This window comes from Schistocerca nitens, chromosome 12, assembly GCF_023898315.1.
Source record: "Schistocerca nitens isolate TAMUIC-IGC-003100 chromosome 12, iqSchNite1.1, whole genome shotgun sequence".
Taxonomy (NCBI): domain Eukaryota; kingdom Metazoa; phylum Arthropoda; class Insecta; order Orthoptera; family Acrididae; genus Schistocerca; species Schistocerca nitens.
Window position 1 is genome coordinate 142,714,261 of NC_064625.1, and position 20,657 is coordinate 142,734,917.

The window sequence follows — 20,657 nt, forward strand, 5'->3', positions numbered from 1 at the left end:
GGCCGAGCACAAAACTCTGCACCGGCAACGTTTTCGCAGTTATGGACGAGTGTAGAGGGACTTCCAACGACTTCCATGCCTCGTCGAGTTGCTGCATTACGCCAGGAGCATTAGGAGGCGTTTATGAGGTCAGTGTGTGTATATCAGAGGGAGAATTTTCCTTACCCATAGTATGGCGCAGCCCAAAATTAGTCTACTGCAATTTTCATTTTATTGGCATTTATTAAGTGACAGTAAAAGAGGGAGAGCAAGTAGTACTCTAGCAGCAATTGAGTTGCGCTGCTATAAGCTCTTGAAAAGACGAATGCAGTGATACAGCATACGTCGGTGTCACTGTTGAAACTTTTAAAAATATCAGAGAAACGCGCTAAAATTTAAAGGCAAGGCGTCTGGAATTGTCTTTTTCTGTGTAAACAACAAAAACTGTACGTATAAATGGAAAGGAAGTCATGTACTGTTTGAAGAAGGGCTATGTCTGTCAGACAGGCCTGTAGAATTCGTCAGGCATGTAACATTCCTCCACGGTTTCTGAAGTCACGGCTAAAAGTGGCAAACGGACTGTTCAAGTTAGTGTGCAGAAAATGTAGGACTAGAGGCTTAACATCGGACTTTCGGAAGACTATCTTCCACACTATCAGGTTCACAACTCAAGCATCCGGACTTCTGACCAAGGTAATATACAGGAAAATGGAAAAATACTGAGGTTGTGCTAGGTGACAATTCGTGTGACTTTAGGAAAAGCAGAGGCATCAGAGAGGCAGTTTTGACGTTGTGCTCTTAACTAGAAGCAAGAGTCAGTATGAATGAAGACACTTTCATATGATTTGTAGACAAAGCGTTCGGCGACGCAGAACAGTGCAAGTTACTTGAAATTCTGAGAAAATAAGGCATACATTTCAGGGTAAGATGGCAGTGAACAACATCCACAAGAGCCAAGAGGGAACAATAAGAAACTACGAACAAGGTAGCAGCGCAATATTTCTCCCCCACTGTTCCTTTGTGTCGAAGAAGCAATGACAGAAATACAAGGGGCGTTCAATAAGTAATGCGACACATTTCTGGTCTCCGAAAGTTTCGATTGAAAAAAATTCGAATTTTGTTGTGGAAAATCGTAGAATATTTCCCCTTCAAATTCTATAGCTTCATGAAGTTTCAATATACGGCGGCGCTATATGTTAGCGTCCTCTCGGCTGAATAGCAGCGGCTCCGATGAATGAAAACTATCGTAACGACCGGGAGAGCGGTGTGCTGACCACGCGCCCCTCCTATCCGCATCCTCAGCTAAGGATGACACGGCGGTCGGACGGTCTCGATGGGACACTTGTGGCCTGACGACGGAGTGCTTTATATGTAGCGTCCAAAATTTCGTCTGTAACGGAAGTGCGTTCCAAGCAGAGAACTGTCATTGAGTTTCTTTTTGCGGGAAAACAATCGCAGATATCCATAGGCGCCCGATAGAAACAAAAGCACGGTGAGTCGTTGAGCCAGGTTTCTGTCATCATCACAACCAGGTCGCGCAAGTCTGTCCCATTTCCGGCTTGCGAGCCAGTCGCACACAGCTGTGATCCCTCCAATGTTGGAACGGCGGACACTCTCATTCAAAATGTTCAACGGATCACTATCAAACACACCGCTGCTCAACTAGACCTCTCTGTTGGTAGTGCTGTCACATTTGTTCACCAGTTGGTGTACTCAAAGGTGTGTGCCTGCTGGATTCCCTGCCAACGAACAGAAGACTACAGAGAGCAATGAAGGGCCATCTGTGTCGAATTGCTTGCACGTAAAGAATCTGGTCATGGCAACTTTTTGTGGAACATCGCCACAACCCATGGAACATGGGCTCATCACTTCGAACCGGAAACGAAATGACAATCCATGAGGGGCGCCACACAGCATCTCATCTGAAGAAAAAGTTCAAAGCCGCACCCTCATTTGGTAAGGCATGGCAACTCGGAAGGGGTTGTTCTGTTTGATGTCCTCCCTCACGGTGCACTGACGAACTCTGAAATGTATTGTGCTACCCTCAGAAAATTGGAGACACGACATCAGCGAGTTCGTCGCCACAGAAATCCAAACGAACTTCTTCACTGCGACAACGCAAGGACTCGCACAGGTCTGCACACCGGAGAGGAGCACACAAAATTTCGTAAGACTGTTCTTTCTCACCCACCCTACAGCATGGATCTCGAACCTTCTGATTTCCATCTATTTGGCCTAATGAGGGATGCACTTTGCAGAATGCAGTACATGGAGGATGGGGAGGTAATTGATGCAGCAAGATGTTGACTCTGAGATCGACCGGTAGAGTGGTATCTACATCTACATCTACATTTATACGGAGGGTACTTTACGTGCCATTGTCAATACCTCCCTTTCCTGTTCCTGTCGCGTATGGTTCGCGGGAAGAACGACTGTCGGAAAGCCTCCGTGCGCGCTCGAATCTCTCTAATTTTACATCCGTGATCTCCTCGGAAGGTATAAGTAGGGGGAAGCAATATATTCGATACCTCAGTCAGAAACGCACCCTCTCGAAACCTGGCCAGCAAGCTACACCGCGATGCAGAGCGCCTCTCTTGCAGAGTCTGCCACTTGAGTTTGCTAAACATCTCCGTAACGCTATCACGCTTACCAAATAATCCTGTGACGAAACGCGCCGCTCTTCTTTGGGTCTTCTCTATCCTGTCAACCCGACCTGGTACGGGTCCCACACTGATGAGCAATACTCAAGTATAGGTCGGACGAGTGTTTTGTAAGCCACCTCCTTTGTTGATGGACTTCATCTTCATCTCAACCTGGCACCCGCCTTACCAACAATTAATTTTATATGATCATTCCACTTCAAATCGTTCCGTACGCATACTCCCAGATATTTTAAAGAAGTAACTGCTACCAGTGTTTGTTCCGCTATCATATAATCATACAATAAAGGATCCTTCTTTCTATATATTCGCAATACATTAAATTCGTCTATGTTAAGGGTCAGTTGCCACTCCCTGCACCAAGTGCCTATCCGCTGCAGATCTTCCTGCATTTCGCTGCAATTTTCTAATGCTGCAACTTCTCTGTATACTACAGCATCGTCCGCGAAAAGCCGCACGGAACTGCCGACACTATCTACTAGGTCATTTATATATATTGTGAAAAGCAATGGTCCCATAACACTCCCCTGTGGCGCGCCAAAGGTTACTTTAACGTCTATAGACGTCTCTCCATTGAGAACAACATGCTCTGTTCTGTTTGCTAAAAAGTCTTCAATCCAGCCACAAAGCTGGTCTGATATTCCGTAGGTTCTTACTTTGTTTATCAGGCGACAGTGCGGAACTGTATCGAACGCCTTCTGGAAGTCGAGGAAAATGGCATCTACCTGGGAGCCTGTATCTAATATTTTCTGGGTCTCATGAACAAATAAAGCGAGTTTCTCACACAATCGCTGTTTCCGGAATCCATGTTGATTCGTACAGAGTAGATTCTGGGTTTCCAGAAATAACATGATGCGCGTGCAAAAAGCATGTGGGCACACAGGCCTTCCAGGAAGGTGGCGTAAGGCCGTCGCACTGAACTGAGATAATGTTCAAAAACAGGGTTTTGTAGCCAGAAGAGTGGGGAACAATATGGTGTATTGGAATCCTGAATGAGACCAACCTCCTATCATCATAAAAACGTGGTCCGCAGCTCGTGGTCGTGCGGTAGCGTTCTCGCTTCCCACGCCCGGGTTCCCAGGTTCGATTCCCGGCGGGGTCAGGGATTTTCTTTGCCTCGTGATGACTGGGTGTTGTGTGCTGTCCTTAGGTTAGTTAGGTTTAAGTAGTTCTAAGTTCTAGGGGACTGATGACCATAGATGTTAAGTCCCATAGTGCTCAGAGCCATTTGAACCATAAAAACGTGTTGCGTTACTTGTAGAACGTCGCTCATAAAGGAAAGTTTAAGGAGTGGGATGAAAATTGAGAATGCAAAGATATGAACGATAAGAGTCACTGATGAGACTGCTGTATTCAGTCAGAGTGAAGAAATTGCTTGATAGGAAGCTCCAAGCAGCAGCGGAAGATTGAAGTTACGCAGTTAGGTGCTAATCAAGGGCCCTGCTGGTAAAAATAGTTTTTCCGGGAAATTTTTATTCCGTATTGGTTAAAAACAGTCTTGGTTGCAATTTTAGTATTTTATTTTTCAACTACGCGTTTCGCCTTATTTAGGCATCTTCAGGTTGATCTTAATTTGGTATTTCTTAGAACGATCCTTAAGACAGTGTAGCCAAAGAGCATCGTCGAATACATCAGGCCAACATCGCCTTCCTGTTTCTTAAAATTCGTGGTTTACCAAAGAGGAATAACACAGAGAGACTTACATTTTATGCCGAACATTGGCATTTGGGATCAGCGTTACCTGTGACATTGAGATGTACTTAAACAGCCACAAGGAATGAAGCAATGAATCTGCTCCAAATTAATGTCTGCTAAAGGCAATAGGCGCCGCGATACCATCATGTAGATACCGCGGCGTCAAATGTAATGTTTGGTAAGCGTTCTCGCTAAGTGGTGCTTGAGATAAGCGGGAGCTGAGTGCGAAGTGCAAAAACAATGTGGCTACTGGACTAGACACGCGGTGGGCAAATACAAGCACCGAACATTTATGTACACTGCATGACAAAAAAATGTGAAGCCTCCAGAGGAAATAGCAGGGTGTCGATGTAACTCGGTACACGAAAATAGTCAGCGGAATGGATAGTCTCTTGAAAGGAGGATATAAGATGAACATCAACAAAAACATAACGAGGATAATGGAATGTAGTCGGATTAAGTCGGGTGATGCTGAGGGAATTAGATTAGGAAAAGAGACACTTAAAGTAGTAAAGGAGTTTTGCTATTTGGGTAGCAAAATAACTGGTGATGGTCGAAGTAGAGAGGATATAAAATGTAGACTGGCAATGGCAATGAAAGCGTTTCTGAAGGAGAGAAATTTGTTAACATCGAGTATAGATTTAAGTGTCAGGAAGTCGTTTCTGAAAGTATTTACATGGAGTGTAGCCAGGTATGGAAGTGAAACGTGGACGATAAATAGTTTAGACAAGAAGAGAATAGAAGCTTTCGAAATGTGGTGCTACAGAAGAATGCTGATGATTAGATGGGAGGATCACATAACTAATGAGGAGGTATTGAATAGAACTGGAGAGAAGAGAAATTTGTGGCACAACTTGACTAGGAGAAGGGATCGGTTGGTAGGACATGTTCTGGAGCATCGATGGATCACCAATTTAGTATTGGAGGGCAGCGTGGAGGGTAAAAATCGTAGAGGGAGACCAAGAGATGAATACACTAAGCAGATTCAGAAGGCTGTGAATTGCAGTACGTACTGGGAGATGAAGAAGCTTGCACAAGATAGAGTAGCATGGAGAGCTGCATCAAACCAGTCAGGACTGAAGACCACAACAACAACACGTAAATCATTAGAGTTGCAATACTCTGGTATGTACGATGACCGCCAGAGTACCTTATCGTTGTTCATGTTTAGTGTTATTACCAGTCCTGGTAGGATATGTAAGGAGTGTGAACAACGTCATAAGTTGTGTGGTCACTGTGAAGGACCTGGACATACCACGCACTTCTGTGAGGGAGCATTGGCCTTAACTGAGAGTCTGAAAGTGACCTCATTTTGGGCCTCCATTTGGCAGGCTGGTCCAATTTTGCAATATCCAGATTTTTGGGCCATTCAGCTGCTACAGTGGTCCGACGTTGGAATGCATGGGGACATGAGGGCAGCCATACTCATGGTCAAGTTTCCGGTATACGATTTCTGGCAATCAGAAGGTTGGTTTGGTTGGTTGGGACCAAACAGTGAGGTCATTGGTCCGAGTGGATTAGGAAGGATGGGGAAGGAGGTCAGCTCTTTCAAAGGAACTATCCTGACATGTGCCAGAAGCGATTCAAGGAAATAACGGAAAGCCTAAATCAGGATGGCTGGACGCCAGTTTCAACCGTTGTCCTCCCAAATGCGAGTGCAGTGTGCTAACCACTGCACTGCTTCGCTCAGTCCCCTAGAAGGGAGGATCGCGATATTGAGCACCAAGCACATCACAACCAGTTCTCATCCATACCTGCCACCTGAGAGATAGTAATGGATTCCCTGCAACATTCAGTGTCATCATACATCATTGGTTAGAAACTAGCATGAGCCGGGAATTTTCGTCCCATGCGTAGGCTGCCACTGACACAACACAACACAAGCAGCTGCATTTGGTGTGGCGCCATGAGAGGGAAGCATGGACTAAAAAAATGGTTCAAATGGCTCTGAGCGCTATGGGACTTAACATCTGTGGTCATCAGTCCCCTAGAACTTGGAACTACTTAAACCTCACTAACCTAAGGACATCACACACATCCATGCCCGAAGCAGGATTCGAACCTGCGACCGTAGCGGTCGCACCGTTCCAGACTGTAGCGCCTAGAACCGCTCGGCCACTCCGGCCGGCCGAGGAAGCATGGACTGCTTATGAATGGCGTCGCATTGAGTTCACTGATGAATCACAGTTCTGCACCACTCCAGATGATCATCATCAGCTGATACAGCGACGACCCGGCGAGATATCCCATTCTTCCTACGTTTTGGAGAGACATGGCAGTGTTACTATTAGAGTCGTGGGGTGAGGAGCTATCGTGTATGACTTCGTCATGGCTGGTAGGGAGTGAGGAAGCTCTGACGGCACAGCCGCCTGTGTGTTGTTGAGAGACTCGCGTGTCCAGCAAGATCCCTAGACGTGTCCCTGATAGTTAGCATGTTTATCGTGAATGTCTCGCACAACACAAAGTCCCAAGCGACTGGAAAAAAGCGCGCAGGTGACTCCAGTATATAAGAAGGGTAAAAGAACAGACCCGCAATATTACAGATCAATATCCCTAACTTCGGTTTGCTGCAGAATCCTCGAATATAACAAGTTTTCTTGAGACTCAGAAGCTTACGTCCATGAATCACCATGGTTTTTGAAAACATCACACGTATGAAACCCAGGTTGCCCTTTTCTCACATGATATACTGAGAACTATCGATGAAGAGCAACAGGCAGATTCCATATTTCTGGATTTTCGGAAAGCATTTGACACGGTGCCCCATTGCAGGCTGTTAACGAAGGTACAAACATATGGAATAAGTTCACAGATATGAGTGGCTCGACTTTTCTTAAGTAATAGACATAAGTATGTTGTCACCGATGGCGGGTGTTCATCAGAGGCAAGGGTATGGTTAGGAGTGTCCCATGGATGTGTGACAGGACCACTGTTGTACTCTGTATAAATAAATGATTTGGTGGAAAGGGTGAGCAGCAGTCTGCAGTCGTTTGCTGATGACGCACCTATTTATCCATAATACAATAATGTACTGCTGCTCTTTCAACTTTCTCTATCTTCTTTCTTTGTTTTGCTGGTGCCATTTTTCCCGCGGTTCAAAATGGTTCAAATGGCTCTGAGTACTATGGGACTTAACATCTGTGGTCATCAGTTCCCTAGAACTTAGAACTACTTAAACCTAACTAACCTAAGGACATCACACACATCGATGCCCGAGGCAGGATTCGAACCTGCGACCGTAGCAGTTGCGCGGTTCTGGACTGAGCGCCTAGAACCGCTAGACCACCGCGGCCGGCTTTTCCCGCGGATACGCAGGTTTTGGCATGGTTAATCGGATGTGGCAATGTTAGTTGAAGGGGTGGCCGGATGCCCCTCCTGCCGCCACCCTGTACCCCCCAGGAGGGAATTAGTGTACCCCAACTGTCTGTGACTAGTGTAATTCATGGAATAGTGCGAAAGTGTCTGCGAGCTGTGGAACTGAGGCGGGACGTGGGGACCAGCCCTGTATTCACCTAGGGGGATGTGGAAAACCGCCTAAAAACAACCAGGCTGGCCGGCACACCGGCCCTCGTCGTTAATCCGCCGGGCGGATTCGATCTGGGGCTGGCGCGCCTACCCGAGTCCAGGAAGCAGCGCTTTAGCGCGGTCGGCTATCCTGGCTTTCTCTATGTACTCTGTTAATCCTAGCTGGTAAGCATCCCAGACCGGGCAGCAGTATTCCAAAAGAGGACGGACAAGCATAGTGTAGGCAGTCTCTTCAGTAGATCTGTTACATTTTCTAACTATTCTGACAATAAATCGCAATTCTCGGCTCGCCTTCCCGACAGTATTTTCTGTGTGTTGTTTCTAATTTAAGTTGTTCGTAACTGTAATTCCTAGGTATATAGTTGAATTTACGGAATTTGAGTTTGACTAATTCATCGTGTAACCGAAGTTTAACGGATTCCTTTTACACTGAAGAGCAGAACAAATTGGTAGACCTGCCTAATATCGTGTAGGGCCCCCGCGAGCACGCAAAAGTGCCGCAACACGACGTGGCATGGACTCGACTGATGTCTGAATTCGGTCAAAGGCGCAGCAGACACGGACTGTGCGGCTGGTCCCGGCGGAGGTTCGAGTCCTCCCTCGGGCATGGGTGTGTGTGTTTGTCTTTCGGATAATTTAGGTTAAGTAGTGTGTAAGCTTAAGGACTGATGACCTTACCAATGAAGACCCATACGATTTCACACATTTGATTTCTGATGTCTGAATTACTGCTGGAGGGAATTGACACCATGAATCCTGCAGGGCTGTCCATAAATCCGTAAGATGGGGTGGAGATCTCTTCTGAACACCACGCTGGAAGGCATCCCAGATATGCTCAATAATGTTCATGTCTGGGGAGTTTGGTGGGCAGCGGAAGTGTTTAAACTCAAAAGTGTGTTCCTAGAGTCACTAAGTAGCAATTCTGGACATGTAGCGTGTCGAACTGTCTTGCTGGAATTGCCCAAGTCCGTCGGAATGCACAATGGACATGAATGGATGCAGGTTATCAGACAGGATGCTTACGTACGTATCAGCTGTCAGAGTCGTATCTAGACGTATCAGGGGTCCCACATTACTCCAGCTGCACACGTCCCACACCATTACAGAGCCTCCACCAGCTTGAGCAGTTCCCTGCTGACATGCAGGATCCATGGATTTATGAGGTTGTCTCCATGCCCGTACACGTCCATCCGCTCGATACAATTTGAAGCGATACTCGGCTGATCAGGCAACATGTTTCCAGTCATCAACAGTCTAATGTCAGTGCTGACGGGCCCAGGCGAGGCGTAAAGCTTTGTGCTGTCCAGTCATCAAGGGTAGACGAGTGGGACTGCGGCTCCGAAAGCCCATATCGATCACGTTTCGTTGAATGGTTGGCATGCTGACACTTGTTCAAAAATGTTCAAATGTGTGTGAAATCTTATGGGACTTAACTGCTGAGGTCATCAGTCCCTAAGCTTACACACTACTTACCGTAAATTATCCGAAGGACAAACACACACACCCATGCCCGAGGGAGGACTCGAACCTCCGCCAGGACCAGCCGCACAGTCCATGACTGCAGCGCCTCAGACCGCTCGGCTAATCCAGCTTGTTGATGGCCCAGCATTGAAATCTGCCTGTTTACATATGCCTGTATTTGAATACGCAAGCCTGTACCAGCTTCTGTGGGGCTTCAGTGTAGCACTCATGTGGTTAACCTCACACTTTTGACAGGAAATCACGAATCCATTCACATAACTGAGACGATATTTCATAAGAACGCAATTTTACTACAAGCTGCTTGTGTGATACAGTGTTAAAAGCCTTCCGAAAATCCAGAAATACTATCTGAAATCCCTTGTCACTTGATGTGTGTAAAGAGTCGATCTTCTGGCCTCCCAGTGGGATACATGTGTTGACGCGCGTGGTCATTACTTTTTTACAGAACCATTCCATGGTCTCATTGATGCGGGTGTTCTGCTTTCATTTGACTAACGCCCATACTATTCTGCGGTTAGTGAAGTGATAGTATTAAATTTCTGAACATTTGAAGCAATCCGCTAAACTTAGCACCTGAATGAAATCGTTTTGATATCTGATCGGAGACTTGTGCAGGTTTCTTTATGTGATAACACTTCGCTCTAGACAACTGCGTCATCTGCAAAATGTCAGAGGCAACCGTTGGTATCGTCTGCGAGGTGTCTAAAAACAATGGCGCTGTCCATATTGGAGTATGGCATAAGTGTATGGGATGCATGTCATGTCGAACTAACAGTAGACATAGGGCGTGTATAGAGAACGCTGAAAACAAATCACGCCAATAGCTTTTTAGTACTACGACTACTATAACTGCTCCTTTTCGTGCTACTCGGATGTTTTTTGAGACATGTGCAGACTTGAATCGGTCCTGCAGAAACATCGAAGAAAGAATCTCACTGATACCAGCTCACTCAGTCGCTGACACGTTGTTTTTACCTGACAGACAAGAAACAACTTTTTCAGTAATATCTGCCTATAACTGTGCACCATCACAATACAGTTCCTACTTTCAATCATCCCACTAAAGCCCAAATAACAGAGTGACACTCTCCCTGCACTCCCAGCGCGCGGCACCACACAGACTCCTTGACATCAGTCCAATTGAATGTCATCTCTGTAACCCACTTTATATTGATTAACAGCTTACAGACGTGGATATCGATGTATATAATGAGAAATTTGATACACTATGTGATCACTTGGCTGAAAATGACTTACAAGTTCATGCCACCCTGCATCGGTAATGCTGGAATTCAGTATAGTGTTGGCCCACCCTTAGCCTTGATGACAGCTTCCACTCAGCATACCTTCAGTGACGTGCTGGAAGGTTTCTTGGGGAATGGCAGCCCACTCTTCACGGAGTGCTGCACTGAGGAGAGGTATCGATGTCGGTCAGTGAGGCCTGGCACGAAGTCGGCGTTCCAAAACACCCCAAAGTTGTTCTACAGGATTCACATCAGGACTCTGTGCAGGCCAGTCCATTACAGGGTTGTTATCGTCGCGTAACCACTGCTCCGCTACAGGCTGTGCATTATGAACAGGTGCTGGATCGTGTTGAAAGATGCAACCGCCATCCCCCAATTGCTCTTGAACTGCGGGAAGCAAGAAGCTGCTTAAAACATCAATGTAGGGCTGTGCTATGATAGTGCCACGCAAAACAACAAGGGGAGCAAGCCCCCTCCATGAGAAACACGACCACACCACAACACCACCGACTCCGAATTTTCCTGTTGGCACAACGCACGCTGGCAGATGACATTCACCGGGCATTGGCCATACCCACTCCCTGTCATCGGATCGCCACACTGTGTACCGTGATTCGTCACTCCACACAACGTTTTTCCACTGTTCAATCGTCCAATGTCTACCCTCCTTACACCAAGCGAGGCGTCGTTTGGCATTTACCGGCGTGGTATGTGGCTTATGAGCAGCTGCTTGACCATGAAATCCAAGTTTTCTCCCCTCCCGCCTATCTGTCATAGCACTTGCAGTGGATCATCATGCAGTTTGGAATTCCTGTGCGATGGTCTGGATAGACGTCTGCCCATTACACATTACGACCGTCTTCAGCTGTTGGCGGACTCTATCAGTCAACAGTCGAGGTCAGCCTGTACACTTTTGTGCTGTACGTGTCCCTTCACATTTCCACTTTACTATCACATCGGAAACAGTGGACCTAGGAGTGTGGAAATCTCGCGTACAGACGTATGACGCAAGTGACACCCAGTCACCTGACCACGTTCGAAGCCCCTGAGTTCCGCGGAGCGCCCCATTCTGCTCTCTCACGAAATCTAATGACTACTGAGGTCGCTGATATGCAGTACCTGGCAGTAGGTGGCAGCACAATGCACCTAATAGGAAAAACGTACGTTTTTGGGGGTCCGGATACTTTTGATCACATAGTGTATTTAGAGACAACAAAAGTCAGCGTAAAAAAAAGAAATGCAGTGTAAAACACTGGCTGTTTATCGATACACGTCAGTCTACACCGTCCAGCCACATCAGTGTCACCGCCTCTCAAAAGCCTGGCTAACCGCCTTTTCCAGAGCGAATCGTTATGAGACGTGCAGGAATAGTGTCACTGATGCGCTAGGTTTCTCGATTGAGAATCCATGGTGAGATCAGCCCGATCGAGCTGATCCCATAGATTCTCGATTGGGCTTAAATGTGGGGAGTTCGGTGGTCTGAGGCGTACGGTAAAACCGTGCTGGTGCTCGTTGAAACGTACACACACGCCTACGCTCGCGCGCTCGCCATTTTTTTACATGCATAGTTTTACCAGGGCCGTTTGGAAAGTCCGTGAAAAGTCCGAGAGATGGCACCACCGGCGCGTATCGAGGCCATCTTTAGTTAGCAGCATCTTTGGAAAGAACGCACACCAAGTTTCAGCCACATTGGTCTATTTCTTTGTGTTTGGCATTCGTGTGAATCAAGGAAGTCGACTGATTGTCAACAAATGGACGACGAAGAATTTCGTATGGTGATTAAACATTACTTTATAAAACGCAAAACGCCTCAGGTGACTAAAGAGAAGCTTGACAAACATTACGATGACTCTGCACCTTCGATTAGAACAGTTTGTAAGTGGTTTCAAAATTTCGGAGTGGCCACATGGGCACAAGTGATGCTGAACGTTCTGGACGACCTGTGGAGGTTGCGACTCCAGAAATCGTTGATAAAATCCATGATATGGATGACAGAAGAGTTAAGGTGCGTGAGATTGGTAGTGCTGTGGGCATCCCGAATGAACGGATACATAATATATTGCATAAACATTTGGACATGAGAAAGCTATCCGCATGATCGGTTCCGCGATTGCTTACTCTTGACCAAAGACGGAATCGTGAAAAGTGTTGCAAGGACGGTTTTCAGCTGTTCAGGAAGAATCCGCAGGACTTTAAGTGTCGTTTCGTCGCTGTGGATGAAACATGGGTACATTACTGTACTCCTGAGACCAAACAACAATCTAACCAATGGGTTGCCAAGGGAGAATCTGCACCAAAAAAGGCGAAGACCATTCCTTCGAGCGGAAAGGTTATGCCGACTGTCTTTAGGGATTCGCAAGGGATAATCCTCATCGACTATCTGGAAAAGGGTAAAACTATTACAGATGCATATTATTAAGCGTTATTGGACTGTTTGAAAACCGAGCTGCAAGAAATACGCCGGCGTTTGGACCGCTAAAACGTCCTTTTCGGTCAAAACAATGCACCAGCACACACCTCAGCAGTTGTGATCGCAAAATCAATGGAAATAGAATTCCAACTCATTTCACATCCCCCCTATTCTCCAGACTTGGCTCCCTCGGACTACTATTTGTTCCCCAGTTTGAAGAAATGGCTGGCAGGACAAACATTTTATTCAAACGAGGAGGTGATTGCAGCAACTAATAGCTATTTTGCAGACTTGGACTGTTCCTATTATTCGGAAGGGATCAACAAATTAGAACACCGTTGGACGAAGTGTATAAGTCTAAAAGGAGACTGTCGAAAAATAAAAAAGGTTTACTGCAAACACGTAAGTAGTTGTTATATTTGCACGGACTTTTCAAACGCCCCTTGCATCAAGTACTGTTATGGATAATATCAACACGTGGCTTACTGTAAACACGTTATCACTTAATTACTGCAAAATACAGTGGATACAAGTTGCGTCGAGACCTCTTATAAAGGTCGCATCTTATCCTCACAATAAAGACAGAGCTATTATTCAAGTGGAAGAAGTTTAGTTTGAATGACGTATTTCTTGCAAGTATAGCGTTCAGCTTCTTGTGGAGAAAAAAACTGCTGCTGTCTTGGTTATAAGAACAGTCTTCATGGATTCTGGTGTGGAAATATCAAGAACTTCAAGATTTGGGTTTAATGTTCTGTCTATAATGCAGTCATTATAGGTGGTGAAAAATCTATGATTGGGGATAAAAAGCAATGAGAGAGATTGGACAGGTAAGGTAACTACGAGGAAATAGTGGGCAAGAGGTACAAGAAAATGTCAAAGAAATGGAAAAGAAACGGTCATCGCTAGGAAAGATTCAGCGCACAGGAAAGACAAAATAGCTGCAACGTTAATTATTTAAACGTTAACTTTAGTAACTTTCTCTGCTTTGTTTACTTCTTTATGGGGACGTTTGCAAGACAACAACCATTTGCACGAACAGTTCGACGACGTTTGTAGCAGCATCGACTATCAGCTCGGAGGTGGTTGTTCTGGGTATTGATTTCTCAGGATCTATGCACCGAAACTGCTTGAAAATGTAATCACATGTCAGTTCTAGTATAATACATTTGTCCAATGAATACCCGTTTATCATCTGCATTTCTTCTTGGTGCAGCAATTTTAATGGCCAGTAGTGTATATGAGGTCACTGATACCAAGTGTGTCACTAAGACAGTAGTCATATGCCACTAGGACCTATGTCTTTTGTTTTTTCGTACGAAAGTTCGTGGTAACATGGACATTACATGTAGTATGCGGATATGCATTTCATATACGGTCTGAATAACAAAAGGCAAGGGATGCTGCCAGCTTGTGGTAAGAATCATATCCTGCCAATCTTTACATCATTTCCACAGTTGATCATTATCTAATCATTTCTGCAGGTTTATGGGATAGCAGTTCTTTGCAGATAACGAAATCACACTAAGCCGAAAGTTACTTTTATAAATCAGCAATCAAGTCACATATCAGATGTTTATAATTAAAGTGCACTTACAGAGGTTCAACATGGGCCATAACTATCTTATGGCAGTGAAACTTTGTAGATGTGCTAATACCTTAATATGGAATCGATTCATGCTGCAAGGAATTAGTTCCTGCTCAAATTGAAAAAAAACTGTGTAAGCAGCAGGTATTAATAAAATCAACATTATATGTCAAACAAAAAGAATTAAAGTTTCACAAAAAATGGATAATTTATGTCAGAGAAACAGCTTTACTGACAGTTGGTCCAGCTCTGGCCCTCAAGCGGTCAGTTACTCAGACTGTCATTGATTAATAGTTTGACGTCCTCCTGAGGGATGTGTTGTGGTCTTCAGTCCTGAGACTGGTTTGATGCAGCTCTCCATGCTACTCTATCCTGTGCAAGCTTCTTCATCTCACAGTACCTACTGCAACCTACATCCTTCTGAATCTGCTTAGTGTATTCATCTCTTGGTCTCCCCCTACGATTTTTACCCTCCACGCTGCCCTCCAATACTAAATTGTTGATCCCTTGATGCCTCAGAACATGTCCTACCAACCGATCCCTTCTTCTGGTCAAGTCGTGCCACAAACTCCTCTTCTCCCCAATCCTATTCAATACTTCCTCATTAGTTATGTGATCTACCCATCTAATCTTCAGCATTCTTCTGTAGCACCACATTTCGAAAGTTTCTATTCTCTTCTTGTCCAAACTATTTATCGTCTATGTTTCACTTCCATACATGGCTACACTCCATACAAATTGTGGTGTCACCGCCAGACACCACACTTGGTAGGTGGTAGCCTTTAAATCGGCCGCGGTCCATTAGTATACGCCGGACCCGCGTGTCGCCACTGTCAGTGATTGCAGACCGAGCGCCACCACATGGCAGGTCTAGAGAGACTTCCTAGCACTCGTCCCAGTTAGACAGCCGACTTAGCCAGAGATGGATCTGACAAAATACGTTCTCATTTGCCGAGACGATAGTTAGCATAGCCTTCAGCTAAGTCATTGGCTACGACCTAGCAAGGCGCCATCGCTTTGATAATTAATATTGTGAAGCATGTATCATCAAGAGCGATGTTCTACAAATGTGGATTAAAGTTAAGTATTACAGCAACTGCGTCCATTTTCTAAGTTCTCATTTCCTGTTAACTGTTCCAGACCTCACGCCAATCTGCGTGAGCTTAACGCGTGCCTTTCGGCTTCCTCTCGTTGTGACTTGGCTGTCTTGCTAAGTCACAACACAAATACTTTCAGAAATGACTTCCTGACACTTAAATCTATACTCGACGTTAACAAATTTCTCTTCTTCAGAAACGCTTTCCTTGCCATTGCAAGTCTACATTTTATATCCTCTCTACTTCGACCATCATCAGTTATTTTGCTCCCCAAATAGCAAAACTCCTTTACTACTTTAAGTGTCTCATTTCCTAATCTAATTCCCTCAGCATCACCCGACTTAATTCGACTACATTCCATTATCCTCGTTTTGCTTTTGTTGATGTTCATCTTATATCCTCCTTTCAAGACGCTGTCCATTCCATTCAACTGCTCTTCCAAGTCCTTTGCTGTCTCTGACAGAATTACAATGTCATCGGCGAACCTCAAAGTTTTTATTTCTTCTCCATGGATTTTAATACCTACTCCGAATTTTTCTTTTGTTTCCTTTACTACTTGCTCAATATACAGATTGAACAACATCGGGGAGAGGCTACAACCCTGTCTTACTCCCTTCCCAACCACTGCTTCCCTTTCATGCCCCTCGACTCTTATAACTGCCATCTGGTTTCTGTACAAATTGTAAATAGCCTTTCGCTTCCTGTATTTTACCCCTGCCACCTTTAGAATTTGAAAGAGAGTATTCCAATCAACATTGTCAAAAGCTTTCTCTAAGTCTACAAATGCTAGGAACGTAGGTTTGCCTTTCCTTAATCTTTCTTCTAAGATAAGTCGTAAGGTCAGTATTGCCTCACGTGTTCCAGTGTTTCTACGGAATCCAAACTGATCTTCCCCGAGGTTGGCTTCTATCAGTTTTTCCATTCGTCCATTCCTGAGGAATATCATGCCAAATTCTGCCCAATTGGTGCGTTAGATCGTCAAAATCCTGAACTGGTTGGAGACTCCTTCCCATAATGCTCTAAATGTTCTCAATTTGGGATAGATCCAGCGATCTTGATGGCCAGGGTAGGGTTTGATAAGCATGAAGACCAGACTGTGTGTGTGAGAGCATTAGCTTGCTGAAATGGAAGCCCACGATGGCCGAATATGAAAGGCAACGAAACGGTGCGAAGAACATCGTCGACGTACCATTGTGCTATAAAGGTGCCGCGGATGACAAACCAAAGTGGTCTGCTATGAAAATAAATGGACCCTGGATCATCACTCTTGACTATCAGGTCATATGGCGGGCGAGAGTCGGGGTGGTATACCACTACTGCCTGGGGCGTCTGCAGAGGCGTGTTTGGACTGCCATCTCATTGACTCGTGTTGGTGAGTCGTGCTGCGGCTCGGGTTGGTCCTGTTTGTAGGTTTCCGCCCTCTGTTGGAGGCCAGACGGTATCGTTTAGCTGGCATTGTTTATCTTCTTCTCGTGTTGATTGAAGCCACTCGGTTTCGCAATCGTTGCTTGTCCGCTAGTGGCAGCAGCGGCGGTTATCGATATGTAGAAACTGTTGCCCTATCTTTAGGGCTACATCGTTGTTTTTCCGGGTGGCAGTTTTGTTGGGGAGTCAGAAGGAGCCAGGTCCGTGCAGTGCGAGAACACGCCGGGACCGCTGGTCACGAGGGTGCACGACCTCGTCGTAAACCGGATCCTGCAGGCTTTAATATGAGTGCATTTCAATCCAAGTAGAGAAACGTCCACCATTGTGACATCTCGCGATTCTCGTGACTTGGATTCGTGTTGCTGCTCGTAGTGTTGCCGAGGCGAAGAGCAGCGAGTGGAGTGCTTGGGAAAGGCGGATCTGATTAGCTTTCCTCGACTTCTTATTACTATTTATTGCGTTCAGTTTGTTACTATTTATTGAGTTTAACTAGCGGTATTTTTCTTGCCTGGTGGCCGCTAACGCCCCAGTTACCAGCCCTGGGGGTTGGTGTACGTAACGGCACTGTGCGTTTCCTCGCCTTGCCGCTGCTGTCCTGTAAGGCGTGTAGTTTGGACAGCTTTCTTGATTGTAGGGCGTTTGGTGATTCTTGTGTTCTGGTGGTAGTGATTCTCGTCCCAGGCGCTCTAAACACAGTATTCTGGGGACGTAATGCGAACCGCCAGTTCCGGCTTTGGCGTATTGTTCCATCGTTGCATTTGGTTTATCGGAAGGTCACGTAGATTATATTTAGTCACTCGTTAGACTGCCACTAGTCTGAGTTACCATCTAGTGAAGTGAATGCAACTCTTGGCTGCCTATCTCATCGCTCGCGAAAGTGTTTATTGACAGACCTTCTCAGAGGTCGATTCCTGGAGCACCGTCTGTGGCCCCTTGGTTCTTGTAAGACATGTGTGGTCTAAAAGTAGGTCTGATGGCCAGTAGTTCAGTGTAACGCTCCTTCAGCCCACGCATTCTTCGAGTATAATCTGCCTCAGTACCCTTTAAGGAACTTACGTACTGGTCCTCGTGTTTTATTATTGTATTATTTATTACAATACCTTGTAATGCCTACATTAAAGGTTATATACGTCTAGTCAATAGTTCTGGTCACCTTCTGGAATAAATCTCGCAGTGTAGTATTCAGTGGATGTTAAGGGTTGTGTTACAAAGTTTACCATCATCTTATTTCGCCCGTTTGGTGATCAGTTGCTTGTTTTTTAATTAACCTTTGCTATTGTATTTGCTGTTTTACAGCAGGTTTCTAAATTTTTTATATTATTGCCGTTCCTGGTGTGTAAGGCCTTCAGCCGTGATTGTGGTCACTTGCCTTAAAATTCTAATTTCGTATTTGTATTTATGCAGTAAGCCTTTAAAACCTTATTTACTGCCATTCCTGGCCTTCTGCTGTGTTTATGGCGACTTGCCTTTAATATTTGAATACCTGTAAGTTACGCCGAGTTTTAAACAATTCTTAATTTATTGCCATTCCTTGCGTGTAAGGTCATCTGCCCAGATCACAGTGACTTGCTTATAATGGTGATTTGCTAGATTGTAACTCACTGAAAACACTGTTATTTACACTTGTTTATTCATTCATTAATAACGTGTGGTATTTTTTTAATTTATTGTTGAGTCTGGAATTACTGATTTAAAATTAATTGTATGTAACTGTGAAAGGCAACCAATAGTACCAGATTACGGCCCCGTCCACAATAGTAACCGAATCCTGCCTTCAGTTGACTTCCAGGTTTCAGTGGGATTGTCTTCAGTGACGTCCCACTTCGAGTTGAACCGCGATGGCCAGAGAAGACGCGTCTCGAAATGCCCCAGAAGGCGGTGAGATACCAAACTCAATGACGGCTGCGATATGGCCCGATATCCAGGAGTGATGATCTGAGGAGCCATTTGTTTCCTTTTCATAGCAGGACCCCTTTGGTTGTCATCCACGGCAGCTTTACTGCACAATGGTACACCGACAATGTTCTATGCCCCCTATTGTTGCCCTTCATGCGAAATCATCCTGGCCTTACATTTCAGCAAGATAACGCCCTCCCGCATACAGCGAGATTTCCTACTGCTTGCCTTCGTATTTGCCAACCCCTACTACCTTGGCCAGAAAGTTCGCCAGATCTCTCCCCTGTTGCCACGCGGGATTAGCCGAGCGGTCAAAGGCGCTGCTGTCACGGACTGTGCGGCTGGTCCCGGCGGAGCTTCGAGTCCTCCCTCGGGCAAGGGTGTCTGTGTTTGTCTTAGGATAATTTAGGTTAAGTAGTGTGTAAGCTTACGGACTGATGACCTTATCAGTTAAGTCCCATAAGATTTCATACACATTTGAACATTTTTTTTCTCCCCTGTTGAGAATATTTGGAGCATTATGGGCAGGATCCTCCAACTAGCTCAGGATTTTGACGATCTAAGTGCCAATTGCACAGAATTTGGTATGATATCCTCAAAAGGTCATCCAACAACACAATCAGTGGCAAGCCGAGTAACTCCTTGCATAAGAGATGGAAGAGGACCAATGCATAATTTACTTGCTCAATTTGTGGAGCTCTTTCTCTTTAATAAAATATCAATTTTTTTTCTAAAAATTGTAATGATTTGTTTGTCTGTGCACATGTTACATCTATCAATTTCCGTCCCATTCGAACAATATCTTCATGGTGCACCACTTTTTGTCTTAGAGCATAGAAGGAGACGGAGAGTATTGCATTGTCAATAGAGCAGCAGAAATGGACGATCAGAAGAGCTCAGTCACGTCGAATGTAGACTGGTCATTGGATGTGACCTGAGTAACAAATCTATCAGGGACATTTCAGTCCTTCTCTAAAGCTGCCCAAATCGACTGTTGGTGATATCGAAATCAGATGGAACAGCGACAGCTAAACCAAGATGTAGATGTAGTAATTGACAGAAACTGAAGGCTTCTATGGTATTTGTTAAGAAACGGAAATAAAGCTTGATTGTACATGCAGACAAACAAGTCCCTAAAGACGGACGAAGGAAATTCTCTGGACTCCTTGAGATACCAAATGACATACCGCACTAACTGCAGTTAAGTGGATGATGTATGGTCTGTGAGGGTAAGGTGGTTGAAATTATCGTAGCAGAGGACGTGTAGCTTGTAAGGAAGGTGAGGCGTGGTTAAGAAAGCGTGGCAGAAATCCAGGGCTCTCAAGGATTGTGGGGTGTCCACTCATTCTGGTGGGCATTGGCAAAGTACTCACGTGCTTCACATCGCCATGCTCCCCGCCGAAGTCCCCGTGGTGCAGGCCCCTCTTGGTGTGCACTCTGGCCTCCGTGCTGCCCTCCCCAGAGTCAGCTCCTTCTCTCTTCTCAGCAGGGGCGGCCGTCGTCGTTGACGTCGTCGTCGCCGTCGTCGTCGATGCCTTCGTCGTACTGGCGCCAACTGCCGACAGCAGCGCCACACTGGCCAACAGCGGCAACTGCGCAGAAGCACAAAATGGCATTCCTTATCATATGTTCGCGTACTCTACAGTTTTGGCCAAAAAA

General features: G+C 45.5%; 1 protein-coding gene across 1 annotated transcript in view; it reads right to left on the reverse strand.

The window, feature by feature from the left end:
• LOC126214968 (uncharacterized) overlaps positions 1-20,657 on the reverse strand; it is a 57,832-nt gene that overhangs the window by 3,016 nt on the left and 34,159 nt on the right. The window contains exon 2 of the mRNA XM_049941602.1: positions 20,372-20,590. Within this exon, the coding sequence (XP_049797559.1) occupies positions 20,372-20,590 (219 nt within the window). The remainder of the gene's footprint in view (positions 1-20,371; positions 20,591-20,657) is intronic.